At 37.1% G+C, this 26,782-nt stretch overlaps 1 protein-coding gene across 4 annotated transcripts in view; it reads right to left on the bottom strand.

Annotated features, from left to right (window-relative positions):
- The window catches only part of ZNF521 (zinc finger protein 521), a 272,409-nt gene that overhangs the window by 110,653 nt on the left and 134,974 nt on the right, over positions 1-26,782 (bottom strand). For 2 of the 4 annotated variants that reach the window (XM_025886837.2, XM_073898391.1), the window contains one exon: positions 17,311-17,395. In XM_025886837.2, the coding sequence (XP_025742622.1) occupies positions 17,311-17,395 (85 nt within the window). Of the gene's footprint in view, positions 1-2,465; positions 2,580-17,310; positions 17,396-26,782 lie in introns of those variants that run through there. The other 2 variants (XM_073898390.1, XM_073898389.1) reach the window with 2 other exon arrangements.

Here is a 26,782-nt window from a genome sequence, read left to right as displayed (position 1 = left end):
CAGCTCCGACTTACAGGAATGCAAACTTTCTGCTTTTTTCAGGAGTTAAGAAGGCTGCTGTGTGCATCCTCACCTAATGGGCAACAGCGTTGTTGGCTAATTGGACTGGTTTAAAAATAAATCTTAGTCCAGCTTATATTCAGTACATGGCCACACTTTTTAGTTAGGCAAAATATCATCTGTAATAAAAATTAAAATCAGTTTAGCAGCTCCAATTGCAAGAACACTTATAATTTTAAGCTTTCTACCAGCACCAATGAAGAGTTGGCAATGACCTCACATCTAGACCCAGATGGCACTTTCATTTTACTGGCCATTGTTCCTCCTGGATTTTGGGAGGAAACCTGCACAATTTTGCTCTTGTTTTGTGAGGGAAATTTAGAGCATGTTTCGATTCCTTTTGCCTAATATAGCAGCAATACAACATGCACAGAAGTATTAACATAAAGATTGTCCTTCTTCATTACTCTTTCTGTACCTAATAACACATTTTGGCATCTTATAAATTATATTGTTGGTTCAAAACCTATAAAAAAGCCAACTGTGATAAACATCATAAATTGTATTGTCAAGCCGCATATAGTTATGTCAATGCTTTCTGCATGTTTAAATGAATGTGCAGTAGCTGCTTTACTCCCTGCATGCTCCTCTTTTCATGGATTCTTATATAGGCACCTGCAGAAAGAGGCTTCTAGAAATGTTGGGGTTTTCCAAACTGCTTCCTATTTCTAACAAGAATTAGACAGCATGTGTGCCATTAGGATATGTCTATGGCACATGCGTTTTTAGACACCATAGTGTGTCTGATTCTAGATTCTAAGTATCATTCAGAGCAAAGGTACTGTTATTTAAATCTATGGACTCACCTTTCAGAAAGGTATACACAGAACCACTGGCTACTTCATAGACTCAGGAGCATTGCAATGCTGCTGCACATTCGTGTTCATAAGTAGGCAAAACCATGTCCTATACTCATGTCCATTTACACTGAACTAATGCCCCTTTTGTCATTTCATTGCCTGTTTCCCACAGTTTCCAAAGAATTCGGAAGCAGAAATACACTCAGCTCTTCCCAAGCACTTTGATTTAAGGAGGTAGAAAAGAAAAGCCAGACTAAATCCGTACTTGCTGCTTTTCATGGAAATACCAAATTTTATCTAAACCAAGGGTAAGTTTTGTTGCCCAGAAAGTGACACCAGGATCAGGTTTTGATGCAATGATAGCAAAGGAATCACTAAGAACAACTCAGGGCGGGCTCCCCAACTTGAACAGCTGTGCCTGTGGGGAGAGATTAACATTGTAGCCCTGTAAGTGAGGAGGAGAAGGGCAGAAAGTGTGAGTTGGCCTCCTTCCACTCTGTACACAAACCCTGTATGTCGGGGCGAGCTGCTCAAGCCTCAGTTTCCTTGTCCGTCAAAGGGGAGTAATGATAATAATCTCATGTCATAGCCCAAAAACCAAATGTAATCACATGCAATGTTTTAGCACACTGAAGACATGTCTGCTCAAGTTTGGGTTCTTACCAGAACCAAGCAAACCCCAGACCCTTTGAAATGTATTTCTTCTGACTTCTACTTCTAGGCACGATCAATTAATCAATCCATTACCAACAGGGAGCAAGGCTTGAGATAGTACCACATAGCATTTTACAAACCAGTTGTTGGTAGAGGTTGTGATTGTGATTGTGTGTGTGTTTTAAATTTAGAAAAATTATGTTTCATGTACAGGATTGTCTTGGAATTTTGAGTGTACAAGTTTGTTATTCTGAGCCATTTGATTAGATTTAACCACAGGAAACTCTTCCAAGTCCTAATGAAGCAGCAATTACATCTAAAAAGGGAGCCAAGCCAAAAAACATCCTTTTCCAATATCTCTTTTTCAAACATCAGACGCCAGTGTAAGCTCCATGGTTTTCATTTCACTTTCATACTATCTCTCTAAGCTGTTGGAAACATGTTAAACCTAAGACAGGAGGGGGTGGTGCTCCAGTTAGGCGTTACTAGAAAAGATTAGCAGAGAATACATGCCTACACACAGACCTGTGTACAGGGCAACACAAACACAAACCAAAAAAAAAAAAAACCAAAAACCCCCACAAAAATCTATTTTAAAGAATCTTAGCCACTAAATAATTAGGAAACCATAGTTACTGAGAGAAAATTTGAATTAGAATTCAGAAACCAGGAGTGTATTTTAAGACCTCTGAAATGAATGTACTTTCAGTTGTAGTTTATGAAATAGTATGTGATAGTTCAAGATAGAGATGATAGAAAGCAGACTTTTAAAGAAAGTTGAAATTACCTTTTTGTTTAGAGATGAGAGTGCTTTTTATTTTTTTGCCCCTAAACCAACCCATAAGATTTGAAGGAATCTAAGTTTTACCTAAAAGACACACGTATTCACCCACAATTTTACTGAATGCATTGTTACTAAGGTAAGTTAAAGTATGCCAACAAGTAAAGAAGTTGCAGTCATCTAAAACAGCCTGGACACAGAACACAATCTCACGCTCCTGCCAGGTTTCCAGCGTCCCATTTATCCCATGCAATGGTGCACTTCAGCATAATCATGCAGCAAGCCTAGGATGCAGGAGACACAGAGATAATGTCAAAAGCAATTCTTCACATTTGGATCGCACCACATCAAGTGCAAATAGTGAACTTAAACATGAAAATGCAATTTGCTCCTTCTAAAGTATACATTTTTATCTCTCACAAAAAAAAAAATCACTTTCATTTACAGCGCCTCAAGGTAAAGAGGATGGCATCTATCACAAGGGCAGAGAATGGCTGAAGGATTTAGAAGCAATCTTTTCATAATTCTTCTTTTGGTGAGGAAGTGGAGTTATGAGTTACTCAAAATTCATAAAGATTATTAAGTTTACATCCTCACAGAAGATCTGCACCCACTGTATCTCTCAACTATTCTGTCAGCACTGCAACCCAACACTGTTGAGAACAGGGCTCTGGTTCAGGACATCCATCCATTTTGTGGGGTCGTTGCACCACTGCAGAAAATAGAGCTGACGCCCCAGTCGACAACACCCGCACCCAAACCAACAAAACGGCACACAACAAAATAAAACCCAGATTGCTTCCATTGGAGCAAGCCTATGAAATCTGCACTCAATTCAGGGTACTCATTCTATCAGCATTCCTTCCTGTAAGTGATTTTAAGAGGTAAGTAAGTTCCTATTTCAGCAAGTTTACTCCAGATTATCAACTTGTTTGTTTGTGCCGGCTAGGCTCTATGAATGATTACGCGGTCCCTCGGAGCCCTCAGCGAGGACTGACTCAGCACCCACAGCAGTGACCTCTCACATTAAAGAAGCCCCCACATGACAGTAAGCTTTCCTGCTTGATGAATGCCAATCTTACAGCTCATCTAAATGACCTCAGAAACACAGCAGTCCTGTAAATTCAGACAGCCTGGTGGCATTGAGTATTAGTGCTCTCTGCCTGGCCTAACACAAACTCTAACATGCAGCACAGAGCAATGTCACTTAGGGGAAAAGACAAGCAATGGATCAGTGGGAGAAAAATGATGGAATTTAATCCCATAAAAATATCCCAGGCACATCGCTCCTTTTCAACAAGCTGCCAACCTCAGGTGAGGGCCCAATGTTCTTATGAAACTAACCACTTGGAATTTACCATGGAGCCACCTACCTGGATATTTTGATCAGATTAATTTATAGGATTCTGAACCCACCCAGAGATTCTCATTCCCACCATGTCAATAGTCCCCCAGGGAATGATTTCCAACAAACATACAAAAATATCTGTCTGTGCATAAGATAGATGTCTTAGATGTGTGAGGAATGACCCCAGGAACTGTGTAGGCTCATGTGAAAGACTGTCACAGACTAATTAAGGACACTGCTGCCAAAAAGGGAAGGCTGACCCTGCAGTCTTATTTACACAATTTCCAACCGGAGGGCTGTGAAGTGGAGCCCCAGTGGGGGCATTTCTATCCGAAACCCAAGGGCACCTGCATTAAGGAAACTGGTGTAAATGAATCCCTTTGCTCAATGACAAGAGGAAAGACACCAATACTTCAATTAGGGACGATAGGTGCCAACCTCTTGGATTCTACGTAGGGCTATGCAGTTAGTTACTTCCTCATTTGTTTATTATTGTTATTATGACTAGTTGCACTTCACCATGCATTCAATTAGAGGAACATTTCGAGGCAAGAACAATAAGCCCCTTAGACAGAAGGTAGTGATTCAAAAATTGCAAAACTTCAGCTTTCAAAAATAGCCTCAGTGACCTCTTGCAGTACTCTGACCACTCCGCAGCAAGCAGGAGGCAACCCCTGTGAAGAGCGAATTCTGGCAAAGTTCTCTCTTCACAGATGATGCACAGCTTAAGCTATAATGAGTTTTTGGGTTACAAATGCTGAACGCATTAATATTCCTTGATGATAATTATCACAGTATAAGCACCTTTCCCAATGTGAGTAGCATAAAGCAACTGAAGCAGCATTTTTGCTACATTTGAAACAAGCTGGAAAATGGGATTTTCTACTCTTGTAACCTGAGGTCAACATACATCAAGCATTGCATATTAAACACACCTTTATATGAACCCTGTATCACTTTCCTTCTCTCCTGCTCCATGTATACCTAAAGCTATCTCCTTGATCCATCCTTTATCATGAAATCCTTGATATGCACATGTATGTGATATACATCATTTCAAAATGAAATACTATCCCCCCCCATCATGTTTCTTCTTATAAGAATACAAATAGCAAATAAGATCAGTAAGCCGTGCTTTACAGATGAGACGTGTCTCTGTGCAGTTTGAATGAATACTGTTGTCACTGGCTGCATATAGAACAGGATGAAAATTAGAATCAAGCAAATAGGCTCCTAGAAGAACCAACCATATTACATACAAATCTGAACAAACTACCGGCCTTTATCTTTACACCTTCAAAACTAATAACACAGCGAGAGCACTGAAAAGACTTAAATGTGAATTCTGGCCCACCAACATGATGACAGTAATGATGTCAGCATCATATTTACTGGCAATATTTTTGCATAGGATCCCAGAAACCAATTGTCATTCCAGATTAAAAGAACAATTATTGCTATTTAGATAATAACTATCACAAATGATGAGAAAGAATTGATAAAGATGATCCATTTGCATCATATCAGTGTGTACAACAATATCTGTTATTCAGTATTTGCCATCACGTACCCAAAATAGATGCTTAATAGATTTAACTTACTAAACCCCAACTGGATTTGATAATATGCTCTGAGTGGAGTATAAACGATTTGCCCTCATCTCTTTTTCTTTTCCCCTCTCTTCAGTGAAAAAGAGAAAATATCTATAATAAAGCTCCATTGATGCTAGGACGGCCTAAAATAATCACAATGTAAGAGCTTCCTTTACTTTTTCTTGACATACTATAATGCCATTTTTAATATTCTATGTAAATAACCCCAAGAGCACTTCGACTTAACAGTGACAAAACAAAACCCAGTTTAAATCCTGAATTCAAAGCATGTGAAATGACTCAGGTGTTGGTAGGTATGAGTCTGCTGACCTCATTTGCACCGTGTTACCCCACACTTCATTTAGAAAAGATGCCACGCTACAACCACTTCAAGTTCTCTAACATCGTTTTTACTTATGTACTGCAAAAATGTCTTCAAATCCCATCTGAATAGATGGCAGGGTTACCAGGGAAACTTTACTAAATATTTAACAGCACTATCGGCTTATTAAATACTATAATGTGAGAGCCATGAAAGCATGATATACAGAGCTTGCCTTTTTTTTTAAAAGCAATGCTGGTGCTCATTTTGAACACTCACAAGCCCATTCATCAGTAGAACTGATGCATTTTAAAAAGTCCTCATTTACTAGCAGATAAATGTGGTTGGAGAACCTTTTTAGTGTAGAAATGACTGGAAATCTATTTGGTTTTACTGTGCAAAATTTGCTTTACTCTGGCTGGGGAAAAAAAAAAAAAAACCACCTCACAAAACATTTAAAAGGCCATTTTGAAATAATATGCCAAAGCTAAAGGAACACAGTTTGAGATAAAAGTAGATATGTTTTTGTTTACAGGAATGTACATACACTAAAACAAGGCAACGAATCTATAGGCAGCTGAGAGAATACATGTATTCATCAAATCCAGAAACAGTATCTCAAATACACATCATATAATGAGATTACCTATTGAGACTGTTGCTCTTGACCATGACATTGTTGGCAGGTGACTTCATTTGCAAATATTCATGATTGCTCTTTTGGAAAAAAAAATGGGTTAATATAATCTTTACATATACTATGTTAAGATATTTCTAACTAAAACTATGTTGTCTTTTTAAAAAGTTAACCAGAAAACTTTTTGCCTGTCCTGGTGGGCAGAAAGTAAGAATTCTCTCTGAGATATTTCTATTCACAAAGAGATATACTATAGCCTAATTTAAAGAAAACTCCCTTTCCACTGGAGGTTTGCACAGTGAGCATTTAGCCTGTAAACACTGTAACAATGATTATCCGTCCTCCCAGTTCTCAATAGAGACTCTTGCTTTTGAAAATGTCTTGTGGTGACTTACTAAATTCAGGCTATTTCAATTAGTATTACTGCACATTAAAAATTAATTGCATTACTGAGTGGATTAAGGTTTAAATTTCAATTCTACAGTATGTGCACTAGAAATGACAGCTAAAAATCAATGCTCTTTGGCCCACAATCGGAAGTGTGTACGGTCAAATAGTGCGGGACTGGCGTCAATGGCCAAGCAGTTTTAAAAGACTTGATAGTTCAATTGAAGGTGTGTCAGCTCTAATTCTAGATTTTAGTTTGAATGCTGCACAGGAGCCCAGTCTTAGGAAAAGAAAAACAGAACAACAGCTGCACTAACAATTTGGAAAAGCAAACGGACACAGGTACTAAAATTATGACAATAGAAAGATTAACAGTCACCCCAAATTCACATATAATTATCCCTAAACTAAAACCCTGCTCATAATTCTGTTCAATAAGAACAGAGGCTCGCTCACTTAAATCTACACTATTTTTTATTAGTTATTGGGGGATGGTAGTTGGTTGGGGGCAGGCAATAAGCTATTTTTTATAGAGATGTTTACTAACACAGACAATATTCATAATGACTTTAATCTGTGTTTTAAGGAAATCTAAGAAGACACTTCAAATACAAAGCTTTCCCTTAAACAGTAATCTCCTCTCGGTCCCCCCATGTAAATTATTAAACCTCTTTGGGGAAAGGGACAAATCAGCCGATCATCCCGACTACAAATTTATAACACCTACATGAAATGTTTGAAAAGAAATGGGTCACTTTTATTCACAGTAAATTTGTTCTTCTAAGAAGATGAAGATGAAGAACATTACGAATGAAGTCAACAGAGTAAAGTAGCATCAATAAAGATGCACAAAGCCCCCAGGATATCTGAGTTTGGAACTGAACGGTGATTGGTATGCGCCTAAGAGGAAAAAATGATGCCTGCAATGTTCCTTAAGATCCCCTCTGTGTTGCACCGGTGGCCAACAGCAAGTTCGGCAGCAAGAGAATAAAGAAGATGGGAAGTAATAATAACAATAAAAAGAATAATCTGGTGCAAATGGACCCCAAGGTGTAGTAGTCATCCCCGTGCAACAATCGCCCTTCATTGCAATTTACTGATGTTGCTTCATTACAATACAGCATATAAAGGGGTAATGTACAAAGTGCACTATTTAAAGCGACGTGTTTTGAAGCAGCACATACCACCCTGGCAGACACTGCTACGGGAGGCATGTCAGACTGCTCGAAAGTGAAATTACCTGTACAAAAATTCAATAGAGGTGCAACGTGTATACATCGCGGTGATAAATTTGAGGTGAAGAGGATAAAAGGTAGCGGGGAAAAGTGTTTCCTTAGTGAAATATTAAAGGCATTTCAAATGAGTCTCAATTAACACATCCTTTAGAAAGGTAACAACTTGTGGCTCTGTTAAAAGGAAAAGATAAAGAATATGATGGTTCCTGTTTGAAAATACACATTGGTTTCTGTTAATTCCTACTCTCCATAAAATGAACTTAATCAATGTTTGTAGGTGAAATGCGCCTTCAGGTTCCTGTTATTACAAGAGAAAAATGATTCGTTGTCTGAGTCTTGCCTGCTGTAGCTGAAAGTCTTACTTCTCAGTCAGCGCCCAGAAGATGCTGAAGCAATCCGTTAAGGGGAAGAAAGAGATTCTTTCCCCACCAAGGATCATTGAGTATGTCATTGGTTAATTCTTGCTCTGTGCTCCTCATTAGCATTACTCTCAAGTTTCTGGTTATCATATCCGAAATATTAAGACATAATAACTACGAAGGTGCAGATAATTGGATATTAACCAGAACATACTTGACTGGGCAGGAGGTAGGGCCCTGCTTAAACTAATCCTGAAATATATTAATCACCAATTAATGAAGGGGTTTCAAATTCATTTTCTATTACAGAACACCTCCGAGTATCTAAGCTTTTTCTAACAAAATGACTTGGAATAACAGGGTAGAAATAAGGAATATGACCATCTGATGATGTCTTGAATTAATTCCTTACAGCCTGTTGTCAGGTAATCATGAAAACTATAGTTAAAACCTTCATTACATTTACAAAGTCTGATGGGACAAAGAGGGGACACTTTTCAATGTTCAGTGGCCTTTGTTTAAAAATCACAAATTTATCCCTTTAAATGGCAGAGTGATAGCTAAACATTTCAGTGGAGAGCTGTCACAATATTATCTGAGTCTTTCAGCCTAGACAGACCTCTAGACCTCCAACCTAACAACAGATGTACTCTTAAAATATAAAACCAATTAATGGGAGCCAGAGAAGTCCAGCCAAGGCACGCTTTGTACACAGTAAACAGTAAGTAGTGAGAAGTTGACGAATATATTAGGGGATAAAAACCTTAACTACTTGGTGGTGGGAAAGTCATCACCGCATAGATGGAAATAAAATAATGTTAAGGAAAGAAAAAGGAAAAAAAAAAGAAAGAAAAAGAAAACAGGAAGAGGAACGGAGAGAGAAGGAAAGCTGTATTTCTGTACAATCTACGTGGCTGTGAGGTTGAGTCTGACCTGCCACAGATGTTCTATTAGTCTGGTTATAAAAACCCCCACTACACTCCCTGGAAAAGCCTCTGCGCATACTCACTGGGTTAGAGAAATGGCCACAAAAATGCCATTCATCTTAAAGAAAAAATAAATAAAATATCCAGGTACATGACTCTCACAAAAGGATTCTAGTATCTTTTTACACTTAAAAGATGTAGCTCCCAGATACTCTGAAAACGACTTACATTTTTATGTCAAGAGAAAACCATGTTTGGATTAATGCAATGTAAGCAAGAGATCGAAATGACATCAATTCCTCTGTTTTCTTTTTTTTCCTGACTTTATTCACTTCATTTTGATGAAGACGGCAAGAAAACTCCTGTTCTCTCAGGGTTTTTTTTTTTACTCTGTTGTTTACTGACTTTAATTTTAATAATTCCTAAATAAGCACTCACAGCAGATGAACTCAGATATGCAGGCAAGTAGGCCCTTTTATCAACAATTTTGCCATAGAAATACACAAACATTTCAATGGCTCTTCATTAGCAAACAAATCAACAAGTGATATTTTAATGCATGACTTTATTCCATCTCTGTGGGGACTGCAGTTGAGAGTGTGATGTACAGTACAGAGAAAGGAATCATCAGCCACAGTGTCCCAGGGCTCTCCCCATTGAGGTCTTCGAAGCCTCTGCTTAAAGAGTGCATTTAATTGACTGATAGACAGTAGCTTCTTTGTTCACAGAAGACAGCGAAGTAATGGCAGCTTGAAAATCGTACCATCTACAGGGTCTCCTGAGACCAGTAACAGGGGGATATGTGTCAGGAATAAATAAATAATCTAATTATTAAGCCACTTCCTGTCAAGTTAACTCCAATTTGTTGGCTTTTGAAGGCAACAAAACGAGGCATTTTTCCTCATTATGCTTCTCTTTTTATACCAGTGGTAATCACAGGCGGATTAAAGGGTGCCTGATTGGTTTTTTTGTCAAGGAACTGAGAAGCAGCCAACAGTACAGAAAAACAGAGTTGGGTTTAGAAGAAATTTCATGCTTGTCTCCTTTCCAGCTCCCTAGCAGCCCACACGGCTGCCCCATACAGAGCTACCAGCTGTACAGCAAATGTGTGCCCCTCCAACTGAGGCCTACCGGACCACGGGCGCCGTCCCGAGAGCTGTGAGCTACCTTGCAATCTTGGCAGGTAGCTGCTGCTGTCAGAGGCATAATTCTAAAGGTGACCTACGAAACCCCATCAGCTCACCAAATGCAACAATATGAGCAGCTCAAGTTCGACACCCACTCTCCATATTGGCTCCCTTTCTTTTGTTTACTGCTATTAACGGCCCCGAAACGAGCAAAAATAACCTATGGAAACGGGTCAGCTGAGACCTTTTCCTTTTGTGCGTCCGAAGAAGCCCGTGGAAACAGGCCCGGGTGTGTCTGTGTAGACAGGCGTGCGTGTGTGGGCAGGGGTCTAACTTTCTGTGTCTACTGCCCGTGACTTTTGGTGCCCTCCATTCAGGAAATGTTCTTGCAGACTTCATTCAGAAGCGGATACCCGCGTTGCAGAATAAGCATATCGAGCGGGGAGCAAAACACGGATACACTTGAGGCCTATTCTCCAGCAAGTCAAAGGTGAGGACAAACCCAGAGCCAGGAGCCCCGCCAACGTGATTCAACGTGAGGCAGTCACATGGAACGATCCATCTGGCACAGTCTCTTTTCCCAGCCTCTCTGTACGGAGCCTAGGAAGGAAGGCTGGCATCCAGGAATTCGGCTCCAGAGCAACATTCTTCGGAGGCCTCTTTAAAGGGCAGTACGTTCTCAAAAGTCACAAAAGACTCAATCTTCAATCTGCGGACCGGACCGGATCCGAACCCTCCATCTCAGGGAAAATTAACATCACAAGAAATGGCCAAGGGGCTTTCTGAGGGGCCAGGAAATTAGAAACTCCACTCACTGACGGTATTTTTCACTCTTGTAAATCCAAGCTGCTGGGCACAGGCTAAAACACACAACCAGGATAAACACCCCTGATTTTCTTTTAATAGCTTAACACCAAAATTAAGAAATAGGCTCAGAGATTTTCTTTCAAATTTGCTTCAGAAATAAGAATCCGAATCATTAAGAGGAGCCTTGAAAACGATCTTACTCAGGAAAGACTTTTTTTTTCTTTTTAAAGTCTCCCCCCTGCTTCTTTTATTTGAAAACGTCTTTGTTTTTAGGAAGCCTACTCAGAGAAGAGGCTTGCCACGTTCCTGCAGCCCCACGTTGCACTCAGTAAAACAGTGTAGCTGTGTTCGATTTATGCCTGTGTATGTCCTTTCTGAATACATCTTGAATTTTTGTTAAATTGCGCAGATAATTAAACCCTCTTCATATTTACAGTCTGCTTCATTGGTACCATGAATTCTGTTTTCAGTTACTGTCTGCAAATTCCCTCTCTGAACAATTTCATACTAAGCAATAACACTTCATTTTACATAAGTTTTATCTGATGTCCCCATACAGAGCTACCAGCTGTACAGAAAATGTGTGGTTCTCAAACTGAGGCCTACCAGGCCACGGGCTCCATTCTGAGATCTATAAGGCACCTTGCTGTCATTGGCAAGCTTTCTCTGCTATCACTACGACCATCACTCCACACGGCACACAACTTAAAATCATCTGATTATTAGAATTTGTGGCCCACACTCCATTTTATCCTTTATTTAATCTATCCCCAGATCACACATTTGTTTAAATGTTTTGGCTGGTTTACAAATCATGCAGCCATCTGCACAGTAGGTGTGACACCATTTTTTAGACAAAAGTTACGTTACAAACAAAGATAAAGTCATTGGAAATGCTTTGATGTTTGTTATTCTGCCTGGTTCACTTGGACCAACTCTAAGAAATAAATAGAATTATCTGTGTAAATCGATGAACATCTATGAAAAACAACACCCAGCAGAATGCCGAGCTTGCTCCATTACCTACGTTAATATCATGACAGCTGAGGAGAGATGACCTGGCCCACTTCTCATCTCTCCTGTACAGATGGCTATTAAAGAGAAAGTATCCCTTTTGTATGGTCCATGTAGAAACCCTTTATGGGCTTTTCAAATAAGCCAGCATTGCCCACATGAGGGTAGCTTTCTGTTACCATTAAACTGCCCAGATTTCATCTTTTTTAATCCAGCTCTTGATGAAATAAGCCAGTATTTCATCATATTTAACACCAAATGCTTGTTTCTTAATTCCCTGAGTTTTGTAAGCCATCACAAATGATGACTTAGAATTCAACAGTCTTCTCATTTAGAATTAAGGCAAACTCCAAAGAATCTAATGACTTTGAGTTTCTTAGGAGAGTGCAGATACACACAGACACACACACACACACACACACACATACACATATATACCCACACATAGATGCATTATTGTAGATTCATTTCTATTCCTTTAAAAAAAAAAACAGCCAATAAAAGCTGAGAGTTAAAAGAGCAACACGGCCCTTTATCTTCCTATGCAGAGATCCCTATCTTTGGATATTTCCCCTTAAGACATATAAAATCCAAAACCACTATAGACCTCAAAATATTGGTCTTAGTCTATTGTAAAGCAAGAGCACTCAAGCTGAAATGTTTCAGAAGTGATACTGAATGTCACAAAACTATAATGAAGATTAGTCACATAGCACACCATCCACTAAAGAAATGGAAGGAAAAGAATGCCATTTGTGACCTTGGGCATCAAACAAATTGCAGAACACATGAATGTCACTTGCCACAAGAACAGACTAAAAATTCACCACAGTGTACAAAACTGATTTATGCATTCTTTTTTGTTTTGACATCAGTGATGTATATCACATGTAACGTAACACACGGGGTATATATCATCCCATGTGCATGCAGAAGACTTGAATCTTTTCGTGGTCTTTTAAAAATTATAACTCTGAAACACTGAGTATTCCATATTTGAACAAAAATAGTCAGTATCTTTCCATCAGTGTTTTCCTATTAGTTGTCATTTATAGTTCCAAATTCGAGCTTTGCTTTTCTAAGAGATAAATACATTTGCTTCCTCCAAACGCTCTTAAGCATCACCCTTGATCCTGCTGGGACATGTCTATTAGTGACTATTTGTGGATTTCCCATTTTTTTCACAAAACAGTGTGTTCTGCCACCTTAGATACAAATTTGCCATTGTAACCCTGATCTTTCGGATCAGAAGAAAAATACAAAAACCCAAAGCTTATAAAGTAATCATTTCTAAGTCGATTTTTTAAAAATAATTCTTAGGTACATGGTTTAGACCCATTCCCTTCGTATTCTCCATCTGAGAACTTTGAAAGGGAGGCCTGGAAATGGCCATTGCCATATCCTGGCCCTTCGTCCTCCAAAGTCCATGCGTGTAGCAATCAATTCCAAGGATAATGGTATTTCTCCCCTTTGATCATTTCTTTGTCAAGCGGACTGGCCTTCGATGGTGAGTGTACTGCTGGTTGTCTACCACCAGCCGCTTGCAATTTGCTCACTATGTTTCATGAGACAGTTGTTTGGGGCTGTTTGGAACACATTTGTCTCTTCGGGGAGTTAGACGCTAGTTGCAATGCCAACCTCCGTAGTGATCGAAATTTCTTTCTAACTAAAATAGATAATTAGAGGCTGGTAATTATTGGTCAAGAATTATCAGAGTGAAAAAATTAAGCTTCTCATAAATAGTTCTTGGCAATGTCATCTCTTTATATTATCACATGCCTAACAGCCCTTTATTCAGAGCACTTACAAATTTACTCTACTGCTGTTGAGCCTCATAATTTTATATGAGGCAATTCCTTTGCTGGGTTAAACACATTTAAATTCCCTGGTTTCATCTCTATCTGGGCTAATCCATACTAAATAATAATAATAACAGAAACCTCAAAGAGGAAAATAACAATAAATATTTACTATGCTGATAAAGAATGGGGAAAAATGAATTAAAAGACATAATCCACAATGGCTTCTTTCTGTATTCTCAGGTCAAAAGCCAACGTAAACTATGTGAAAGGAACAAAGGAAGAGAAGAAAAAATCTCTCATCTGTGCAGACTTGAAAAAAAGGGAAATCTTTTCCCCAGGAAAGCTGTTAAAATGTTTTGTAGCTCTTTGTGTGTGTGTGTGTGTGTGTGTGTAAAGAAAAGAAACCCCTAAATAGTCACTGGTCTGATTTCTTACTGAAACTGTGTCAAAATGTGGTGGAGAGTGAGGTTTTCTTTCTTTCCTTAATAGATATAAGTCAAATCCCTGATGCATTTTTATTGAGTAATTATTCCTGCAACTCAGACCATGTGTCCACACCTAGCTACAAAACGGCCCTTGAGCAGAGCGTCTCCAGGTCTGTACCTGGTAGAAACATTGATGGTTTTCCTTTCACAAATGTCCCTAGCCAATAGCCTGAGACCAGCACTTCCAGAAAGAAGCATGGAGGTTGTCTGGCATGGTGATTGCACTGAACATGTGTGCTACAGAGTAGCAAATGCAAATGACTTGGTTAAAGAAGGAATTTAAAGTTACACTTCATTGGGTCATCTGCAGACCTCGTTCTCCATCAGGTGACATAATCCTTCCTCAAGACTGATTGAAATGTAGAACAAAATCTGCAAACACACTATATACCCTCTTAACAAAAAGAGTAAGAGGCTTTTCAGATAGCCTCTAATCCTTCTTCCCTGGTAAATGTCTCGTTGAGATTATTTTTTGATTAGATAAAAAACATACACAGACACACAACCTAAAAATACCTACCCTCAATGGAGGTATTTAGTCAACAAAATAATGCTGCCTGCCTCATTTGAAAGACTAAGTATCACACTGGGATTTTAAAAAAGGATACCTTAGCCTTTGTGACATCCTGCCATTATGCATTCTCTTTCTGTAGATATTAACAACATGACTGGAGTTTAAGGACTTGGATGCGTGGTCAACAGATAAAACAGTTAAATGGATGCTATTCATTTGTTTAGGCCTCAAGTGCAAGAGAATTACATATTTTATTATTAAAAATAGCATGAATATTAAATAACTAGGCCCTCTGTGGAAAGGAATAGAATTTGCTTCTCTGATGGAAGGTGAATTGTTAAATGCTCAGATCCCAAGAGGAACTGAGTGTCATATTAATCCACTGTAAGGTAGAGGGAGAAAGCCCTGGGAATGCACTAATGTTGCAAGGAGTGTAAGAGAACTACAAAAGGAAAGGTATAAAGCAATTTCAAAAGAAGGACCAGGACAAACTAACAAATGTTACAGCCAAACGATACTAAAATTGGAAAGTCAAAAAAGTCCCCTCATTGCTCAATATTCAATTCCGATTTGACATAGGCAAAAGAACATGAATATCATGGTGAAAAATATAGTAAATCTGTTCATCTGGTTCCTGGGATATATAATAAAATCCAGAACCCAAAATAAGTTTATGTAGAATAAAACCATACAGAAGCAGGGCCTACAACATTTTGCTAAATCTTCTATAAGGTGCAAATTCCGAGAAACATTTTTGCCAAAGCCCACATAAAACTGTATCATGAAACAGAATCATGAATGACTGCCACCAATAAACCCTACTCAAGAAATAAAGAGATGGAAAATATTAGCATTTATCATGGCAGAAGAATTCATTCTTTCTAACCCATGCCACCCCAACCCCCCCCCAAAAAAGCAGTTTTGAAAGTTTATAAAGAATATCTGTTTGGAATCCAAAATAGAAGAAAATTGCAAGGAAACACATTATTTAAATCTCTCTTACATGTTGTCATTACCTGCTAGACACTCAGTAAAGCTGTCACTGTTATTCTACCACACTGGAGAATAGGATATTGAATGTATAAGAAAATCACTAATAATATTAGTACTTAAATCTGGAAAATATAGAGATAAAGTGATCAATATCTTAGCTGTTGTAAGTTCCACTTTGCACAATTATGTACTTAGTCTTTTATAAGCAATAACCCTCCTAAAGACCCATCATTTGAAAACTACAAAGCAAATCCTATTGAAAAGCTATTAATCAATTTTCTAACACGCTTTTGAATTTATCTTTATTAATTTCTATAACAGCATTAGGAGTTCTGTTATGGTTGCTTTTAATGATCAGTAATGAGAGTTGGAGCAACCCTTCCACTGAGCATTCTTAGAATGCTTCTGATTAGTGTATAATAAAACTTGTTTACCCCTGAAAAGAAGTTCAGAGTCTAAAATGCTGAATTTTCTTTCCGGTCTTAGAGTTTGATAATAGGAGAGCATAAGGTTAATTGGACTTTTTAGTATTATATCACAATTATTTATGGTATTATAAAATACCATCCAATGAGGATGAAATAAAAAAAACTCTCATAGTATAAAAACACAAATGAGTAACAAAAATAGCATAAAGTAATTGTCACTTTACTAGTAGAAAAAGATCTGCTTGATAAAGTTTAATTGGCTGGTAAAACTCTTAGTGTTATTACTAAGTGCTTATCAAATTAAAAAACATAGGAGTTAACCCCAGAGGAATTAGGGGATAATGGGACAATATGAATAACTGAAAAAATTATCCTTTTAGCTCTAGCCCATATGATAAATGCAAAATCCCTGAAAACACTGGCCAAGAGTGACTTCAGAAATCTTCACCCAAACAGCTTTTATAAAGATCTGTGTAAAATTTGGCAGGGAAATAAAAAATGATTACTGAATTCTTTACATGATTTTTATGATCATGATTATTTCCAGGCTGTTGAAACCATACATATAAAACAATCTTATGGCAATTTAAATTATTTATATTTCCCTATCACAAAAACTCACCACTTTAGATTTTGATACAAAGATGCTTAAGCAACACACAGCAGTGCCATTACCATAATAACTTCTGAAATTAAAACCTGTCTGAAACTCTATGGAAAGCTAACATCCAGTTCATTAACCATTCCTGTTAGTTTTCAATAATGCAAAAATGATTAGAAGTTTAATTTGTTAATCACCTGTGTTTTGACTGGCAGTAGATATATGATCCTCTGCAGAAGTCTAAACTAGCCCTTGCAGAAAATAAAATGTGCTAATGTCTTATCAGGCCTAATAATAGTAATAAAAATCAATCATGCCTAGGTAAAACATTGATGGCTGAACAATTAATTCATCTTTAACTCTGTTTAATTATATAGGCATTGATATACACAAGTAGGAGAAAAAGCTATCTGTAATAAGGTTTAGAGTGTCACTCACCAATCATGTGATTTGCAACATGAACCTGAATATCCCATTCATTGTAGAAAACCATCTGACACTTGATGCACTGATAGGTCTTCTTCTGAGAAAACAAGTATAAATAGAATTACTTAGACGCATGCACTTTTTATTGTTTTCTTTCAAAAAAAAACCCAACCCTACTCATGACGTTTTTTTGAGATGCTGGTCTTAACGTGTGCTGTTTACTAAAGCTACTGTGGGTCTGCTGGGCAAAGTTCCATGAGGGTCTTACTGAGACTTTGTGGTTTGATCCCAACACTATACTTTAGTTACAAACAGTTGGAAGAAATAGAGGCACATAATTATAGCATAATATATTTTTAAAGATTCCTAAACTCAAAAACAGAAGTTAGTATTAAAAAAAATTCTGTAACACATGGCTGACTTTCAGAAACTGATGTCTTCATAGATCCAGCCTAAAAATGTCTGTGATGTCGCCTCTAGATATCCCTTAGTAAAATGGCCAGCAAGATTCATGGAATCTAGCTAAGAGATTCAGTGATTATAATTTTTAGCTGAAGTCTAAAATTTAGATGTTTCAGAAGTTGCTAAATATGAGCCTTTAAATACATATTTTCTCCCATAAAGACAGCATACCATACTGAACATTCTAACATCATTTTATCATTTACATAACAGTCCTGGCAAGTGGAGAAAGCAGGATTTATTAATTCTTGTATCATAAATAAAGAAACTAAGGCCCAGGGAAGTAGAAAGTTTTGCCTGATGTCAGAGGGCCCTAGAGCTGAGAAGAGAAATAAGTTCTCTTGATTCTAAAGGCTAGACTATCTGATAAAAGCAGCCTTTATGACTTCACATCTTTATCACTGTGTCTCCCATATGGCTCAATGCATATTAGATGAACTCAATAAATAAAGTATTGCTTATGTTTTCCAGAACACAGCTACATAAATTCCTTTATGATGAAACCTGATATTTACAATTAAAAACCATCTTGGAAAACAAAATAAACCATTTTGAAATCTCCCAAATGTGAGAAAATGACATTTATAAAATCACATCAATGACACTTTGTTAAGGCATTCTTAGAGAATTATCATTTCATCCACAGTCATATAAAATTGTTTCACTAACGGAAGCAATAAAAAATAGTCTGTAAATTGCAATTAATTAATTAAAGAACTCAACAAAATCAAAGTCAAGCACAAAAATTTAGCATCATTTCATAAGCCATTAAAATTATAAATGCTGTTAATGTAAAATTTTCTTAATTATCATCACTTAACGTAATATTAGCTTCTGCAACACAGGATACTATTTATTCCTCGTAAAACACAGAAGAGAAGGCCTATTTCCAACGGAAGCTTTCTAAATAATCTAGCAGGCTTTGTACGTTAGGCATATTGTGAATTGAGTGTGCTGAATCTAAATCTAACACCGAGTTGAAAACCCTGACGATCACCAAGGAAGATTTACTGCGCTGAGGGGTTTACAAGATGCTTTTGATGGTGACATATAGAGCAACATGTGTTGCGTAAATAACATCTATCCCTTTTTTAACAATATTTCCCTTTAGAACTAGTTAGAAAATATTTCTTACTCCCAGATGACCTACATTATATATTGTTTATTAGCATACTTCTAGCATTATTCCTGATATGTGACCTTGCTGAAAAACAAAGAAACATAAACTTAATGGCTAGTCTTTTCTCTTGTTAGCACAGTAAAACATACAATATGTCGAAAACTGTCTCCAAAAATGATGACTGATGAATATGTTGATGGAATATACTAGGACTTTTTTTCTCTTGGTCTAATAATAAAGAATAAAATCACTTGACAAGCCAAAATAATAAAATACCAGCACTTACTACTACCTTCAAAATGAACTGACATATTTGAAGATCTACGAACATAAGTTTTCTTTTATCATTGAAAGAAAATGCTTTTGTCATTGCTGATAATTCAAATACTAATTCTACTCTTAAGACAGTGTCTAAAACGTTATGTTCTATTCTTACTAACAAAGTCATATACTTATTTATAAGCTCCCAAATTGGGGGCTGAATGAAATAAGAATTTCATGTCATCAAAAACAATGTACGATGATCTTAAAATGCCGTAGTTTGAACTTTGCCTCCGCACACAGCCCACATTTCCCAAATACAAAGCAATAACATGTAAATTGGGATGTGTTAAGGTGTTCTTTTTTAAAGCCATGATATAAAATTCATTTTTACCTTCTATTTCTTTTTTTACAAAGTAGTTTTAAATGACCTTTAAAGCATCCTTATTATAATTATAGAAATATTAAAAATATGTGAGACACCCCTGCCCACCCATACACCAACTTTAAGTAAAGGGATTATAACCTCTGAACGGTGCTGGTCGGCCTTGGGGAGCTCATCCCCTTGGAGGTAAATCCACTCCAGCTCTATACAGCTGAGTTTGTAAAGGACTTCTTCCTAATTCTAGACCCAAATCTGCTTTTCTGCTACTTTCAGTCATTGGTCCTAACTCTAGGCTCTAGAGCAATAAAGAACAGGTTGGATCCCTTGTCTAATATGACAATTACATTAACCCTTTTTCAGACTGACACTAGAGGGATGCTATAAGAAACACTTTGAACAATTTTCACCATCCTGGTTACTCTCTTCCAGGTCAACCTTTTTTAAGAAATAGAACCCCAAATTAAGCACAATACTCCAGGGTTGTCCTGACCCTTAAGGAGTACAGGAGGACAGTCACCTCCCTTAGGACAATTACTTCCATTTATATAGAAGACAACAACAACAAAAAAGTCAAGTGAGATCATTTCTTCTAAAAGCATATAACAGTAGAAACAGAACTTCCATTGTTTGGGCCCCAGATTGGCCTTTATCAACGCTTAAGTTGTCAATTTACTTGAAATGCTAATTTAGTACAATTTTTAAAAGAGACTTTTTTTCATTAGCCTTTTTTAATGTGCTACTTGGGAGTGGGGTTGTCATTTCCTGATTGTTCTCTTTTGTTTTCTGATACTGATAGATGTAATTATCAAGGATACAACTTTTTCCCAGCACCTCATTATTTTTGATTGATTTTGAGAACAATTTAAATGTGCCTTTTTGACATTCTTGTTTTCAGTTATACTCTGGTTAAGGTACTGAGAGACTTTCAGAAAAGAGCATCTCATAAATTAAAAAAAAAATGATTAGGATCTTTAATAATGTATACTTAAGAAAACATTTTTCTGATTATCCCCTCCCCCCCCAAACTACATTCCATTAGGACTTAGGCTTCACATTGAGCTTCACCAAGCAAAAAATAATATACACTTTGCAGTTATAAATTGCTTTGATTTTTTTAAACAAAAAAATCTAACTATAAAAAAAATCATTGAGTTCATAAGTAACCCTCAAAACCAAAAAAGGAAAAAAATCTTAGTTGCCACCACTGGAAGTAACTATTACATAAATCTCTTATTCTGAAAATTAGTAATTAAAGGCACAGAAGCACTAAGCTTTTTTAGGAGGAAATATAGTTCATGCCTATTTGATGAGGAAAAGTTCTTCATGAGAGACTCACAGTAGAAGGGATGACAGAATTAGAAACCCACCATTTTGCAATGCTAAATAAAGGAGCCCAGGATACTCATTAATGGATGCTAAAAACTCTTAAGAGAAAGGTTATTCTGGAGATACTCAATTTTTATCCTTTAATAACTACAAAGAGAAAGATGTACCTTTGCAGTGGATTTATCTGGTGGTAATCACTGCAACCAGACTACTTAGTTTAATATTACTACTAATAAAATAGCCTGACATTATGTGTCTCTCAGTGTGATGCAATATGGAGTATAATACATCATAATAAAGTACTCTCATCTAAAATGTATCGAATCGAATCAAGCTTTTATTTTTATTTATTTTTTTAAAAGACTTCATCTATTTATTTGACAGAGAGAGTGAGAGAGCACAAGCAGGGGAAGCGTTAGAGGGAGAGGGAGAAGCAGGCTTCCCACCAAGCAGGGCTTGATCCCAGGACCCCGGGATCATGACCCGAGCCAAAGGCAGCTGCCCAACCAACTAAGCCACCCAGGCGCCCCTTAATCAAGCTTTTAGACAAACAGTCCAGTTTTCAGGAATTGCAGGGACAGAGGAACAAGCAGTCCCCTGAAGGCGGGGGCGGGGGGGGAAGTACACAAATCCAAAATATTCTTCAACACCAATCAAAACTATTCTTGGCCTGTTATCTTCAAAGAGCCAATGTCACAGAGGGGGGAAAAAAAGGTGGAGAGATTGTTCTCAGGTGAAAAAGACTAAAAGGGCAACTAATAAATGTAGTGTGTGTGTAAAGGTAATGTGTGGATTCTGATTTGGGGAGAAAACAGCAAAAAAAGGTTTTTGAGGAAACTGAGGAAATCTGAATTTTAGCTGGTTATAAAATAATATTGGGTAATTACTACTGTTAACTTTCTTAGATGTGACAATGATATTATGGTTATGTGGATAAACATCCTTTTTGTTAGGAGATGCATACTGGATATTTAGGGGTGAAATGGCATTTACCTCCAAATATTCAGGAAAAAATATAATCATATACAGATAAAGTAAATGTGGTTAAATGTTAACAATTATTAAGCCTAGGTACACGTTTAAATATTTTCATAATAAAAAGTGGGAATAAATCGATAGAATAATTCATAATATGTCATTTTTTAAAAACACTAAACATAACCTGATTAAACCCATCCCATTGGTTCACTTTAAACCCCCACACTTGATGTACACCCAAAATGATTTGTGATGAGTTGTTACAAACAGCTCTGCAAATTTTTTTTGGTATTTTTTCTGAGGGTTTTTCTTGTTAACTTGCTTTTTGTAAATCTAATGTATAAACTCTAAGAGGTTAAAAAAACCATAGCTTACATTCATGTCTATCATGAAGAAATAAGTTTGCTACAATTTGTAAAGTCTATAAAGAGCTCACATGCATAAAATTCACTTGCAACAAAACTGTGAGAGCTGATAAAGGAGGGATTATTATCCTCACTTACAGATGAAGTGACATGTACTGATTCATTCGGGTTGTGAATACCGTCACTAAGTCCAGTATTCCCCCTACCTCCCACCTACTGGGTTTTAACACCGTTTATACTGTGATCATTTGCAGGTAAATTTACAGTGACAATTTAGGTACATTTTGAAAGAAGGTTTTCCTTACAATTGTGTAGTACTTTGGTCTTTGACAATGCCAGGGATGGTATCAGAGTAAGAAAACTATCCCTAGCCACCTTCAACATAAGCTTCCAGTACCAGGCCCTTGGTCATATTGCAGAGGGTGGAACTGGTTTCCAAAATCCCCTACTGGACTTCAAGATTTTCTCTTTTTTCTCAGTGTCCTGAGATCTTATTGCCATATCCTTAACCATATATTTTTGTTTATTCGTCCTGCTCAATACTGAAAGAACAATTTCAATCTGAGAGCTTACGTATGTCTCTAATCCTGAAAATTTTCAGCTATTATTTGCTTCAATTTTCTTCAGTTTCCATGTGTTTCTCACACACCCTCCATTCATTTCTACTGGAACTCCAATTAGGCAAGATTGGAGCATCTGGATTTTGCCCCCATGTATCTTAACCATATTTCATGCATATTTTAGAAGTCAGTTTGTCCCTCTGCTTTGATCCAGGTGATTCTTTGTACTCTTACAAACCACGAGTTCTCTCTTCACTGGTCTCCAGAGTTTACCCTGTCTACCGAAACTTTTATTTCAATGACTATTTTTCATTTCTAATTTTAAACACGTGTGCTCTTGCTTTGTTTATGCTTGGATTTACTTCATAATTTGTCACTCCTTTTAGTAGAAATCATACCTTCATTTATCTTTCTGAGCTTCTAAACATACTTCAAAGCCTTTGTCAGACTGGTCAATTTAATTAATTTCCTCAGGAGTAGAATCTTGGTATCATAACCACTGGCATTTTTGTTTGTTTGTGGCTTTTGTTTTTTAGTTTTTTGTTTTGTTTTGCTGCTTTTACTAGCATTAGATTCATTCACATATTTTGGAATCTTGGTTTGAAGCCCTTTGTAGTGAAAGGTTTTCTTTTTCTATGTGTTCATTCTTCCCTTGCTAATAGTTTTGCCATTGTTTCTACCAGCCTATCTCAGACTCCTAGACCAGGCGAGGTCTCATGAGGCATTTCCTGTACCTCTGATGTGCTACAGGGATATAGAGGACGTTGCTAGTTGAATCACAGAGCCAGCATATGGCTAATTCAGTTTTAAGTCATAAAACTATATCTTTCTTCCTATCCCTTTAACTCTCCAGCTGAAAAGTCCTAATACCAGGTATGGATCAACAACAGAATTTTTTTTCCAGTCTCCTATTGTAAACAATGAAGTTTCTCCCCTGCCCTGCTTTAAGTAGCAGGTTTAGTTTTGTCCCACAGAGATTAAATCTAATTACCACTTCTGGAGTAGAATCCAGCAGAATCCTGGCTTCAGTCCTAACTAACCACTTTTGAAATGTGGTTTCTGGATCTCAAAGATGGAGAATTGTTTTGAACGTGACTATGTCCATTTGGTTATCTAGATTTTATCTATCGTCATTATATGTTTGGAGCAGCAAAGCATGATATTACAGAATCATTTCTCAAGGATGTCCCACAGCCCTCAGCCCCCTCCATGTCACCAGTCCCAAACTTAGGCACTGGCCATCAAGGAAGAACCAGTCCCAGACTCAGTCAGGACCCTCTGAGATCAGGATGTTGTTTACAGCATCAATGATGCTATAGCATCATATATGATGATATATCAATATCCACTCCAAACATATCCAGGAGTCTCAGTAGGGAAGCAACTTTAGAATCTTCTTTTTGCAATTAGTTGCTATTTCGTGGCTTCGTCATTTAGCTGTGTGACATATCATTTAATGACCCTGAGTCTTAGTACCTTCCCTGTAAATTAAAACTAATAAAACTTACGTGTTAAGAGTTGATGTGAGAAGCAAGTGAGAACTATATAAAAGTGCTTAGGACCATGCCTACCATGTAGCATGCCTGCATTAAACAGTAACTACCTTTATTACTCTTTACTTGACAGGTTATTATGGAGACAGAATGGAATACTATATAAACTGTCTGACACAACAAAGTTGCTTGTCAAAGATTAATTCTCACTCTTTTATGTGGACTTTGAAACCATATTAAAATTTCTTCAAACTAGAATCCACTAATTTAAATTTTATGACAATTAACGAGGGTTAAACAAATGTTTATTAAATAAAGGTTTAAAAATTAATAGCATAAAGAATATCAGAAATTGGTGACAGGGTTGGGGGGTGGGAAAGAAGAAGAAGATAGAGCATGTAATAAGGTACAACCTAGCTAGGAAAAAAAAAAAGCTGTTTTCAAGGACTATAGCAAATACCATTCCGAGAATGAATATATTAATTACAAGTGAGACTTATATTTAAGATCAGTAGCACCTTACTTGGCAGTATTTTGTTGGCAAGCAAATGAATATTATGTGTGAGTGAAAATAATAAACCTACAGCTTTCTACAAATACTCAGTAGTTCAGACATTTTACTAATTTAGTTTGGATATCTTCCAAGTAATTCTGAATTTGTATGAAAATAAGTCAGAACAGAGAGGGGGGAAAATAGGTGAAATATAATGGAAGCTCCTAATGAGGAGAAGTTTGTCCACGTAATTCATTGAAAAACACCAGCATGGCTTATCTGTTGTGTGCTCTCCTGGTAGTTAAAAGAAGGACACTATTGTCTTACAGATGTGGTTAATGTCCCGAGATTAAAGACCACCTAGCCCTTTGTGCTAAGAGCTCAGGAACCAAGAGATACTAAACATGATTCCAAAATTCAAGGAGTTACAATTATAAATGGGGAAAGAACACACACAAATATTAAACTGTCATATAAGTATTCTGCCAAATTGCATGGAAAAGCAGTTCAAGACCAAGTGCCCATCAATGTATGGCAAAGAGAAGACTCCTAAGACACATCAGATGGGGACCAATTAACAGGGTCTACCAGAGTCAGGAAAAGCTCCCGGGGAGAGGAAAGACTTTATCTGAGGTCTAAAAATGGAAACATCTTCCCTGAAGTCAAAACTGAGTTACAAAGTGCCTGCTATGTGCCAGGCAAGTGTTCACACTCTGTGGGGTATTTGGTGGAATGAGGAAGGCAATTCGGAACAGAAGCACAGCTAAGTAGGATTGCTCTGGCCAACTGACTGAGCAGGAAAAAAAGAGGAGACAGACAAAAATCTAGTAAGAAGAAGATTTTTTTTTTAAATGATTAAGTTGCCATTTTTTCTTTTAACTTTAGACAAACTCTGCACAGGCCCCTTGGAATCTGAAAAGAAAACAATATTTATTTTAACATACTTAGTTTTTACAAATAAATCCAAAACTCCATAAAGATATACACTTAAGCTACCATTAGCTTTGAAATCAGGGGGTAAAAAAGCCCAGCCAGTTTTCTTCCTGCTTTTCTTGGGTTCTTTTTGAATATTAGATAAAATATCTTTGTCATTTACAATATCTTATTTTCAACAGTATCATCAATAGTCAAAAACTAGAAAATAATTGAGATTTAAAAAAACAAACAAACAACCACAAAATTCTGGCTAGTACTCACTAAGAAACAAAACCCAGTGTCAAAATGGAGTAATTACCACGAATTTGGGCCTAAGTTTTTCTCATGGAGAGAGAGGCTTTCTTAGGCTTATTCGTCTCCACTCTGATTTGTCCTGATTCAGAATTTGGAGGCTCTTCCAAGAGACCTAGCTTATTTCCTCCACTACACAGGTCACTGAGACCCTCCAGGTAAGAGATCTTCATCTAGACGATCTCATTTAATAGGATGTGTTCCGTTGCTGTTTATTCTATGCCATAGCAAATGTACCTGAATCAATCTCCTATAGTGTTTTCCATAAAATGGGCAGTCAATACATTTCATTTATTGACTGTTCAATGGACTAGTGAGGTATCCCACATCCAGCACCTTCATTCCTAAGCTGCTACCTACGACTTGACTATTTCTGCCTGAAAACTTCTCTACCACCCTACGCCGTACCAGAAATCAGTGAATTAGAAGAGGCTGAATAACACAGACTAAATTGATGCTGTAGTAAATGTTAAAAAAAAAAAAAAATCACTGGAAGCATGTGTTGATTCTTTTTGAGTTAGGACAGGAATTTGCTTCTAGTTACCACTGGTTATAATATATTGTTAGTTCCTAGTTTGGAGGGATTTATGATTCATAATAGATTTGGGTTAACTTCCTATATTGACGGTTTGTATACATTCATATCATCCAGAAAGCTAAGAAATTGGGAGTGGGGGAATTAGAGTTTAAATATTCAATTTTTATAAACATAAATGAGAGGAGGAAAGGAAGGAGTCGAAATTCTTGCCTTACACCAAATTATGGTCTATTGTTCCTATTATTCCAACAATGTACTGATTGTTTTCATCTTAAA

Source organism: Callorhinus ursinus, unplaced genomic scaffold (genome assembly GCF_003265705.2).
Source record: "Callorhinus ursinus isolate GAN/ISIS: 27379988/994484 unplaced genomic scaffold, GSC_fseal_2.0 scaffold11, whole genome shotgun sequence".
Lineage (NCBI taxonomy): Eukaryota > Metazoa > Chordata > Mammalia > Carnivora > Otariidae > Callorhinus > Callorhinus ursinus.
Note: the sequence above shows the minus strand (reverse complement) of the source record. Positions and strands in the feature narration are given on the sequence as shown.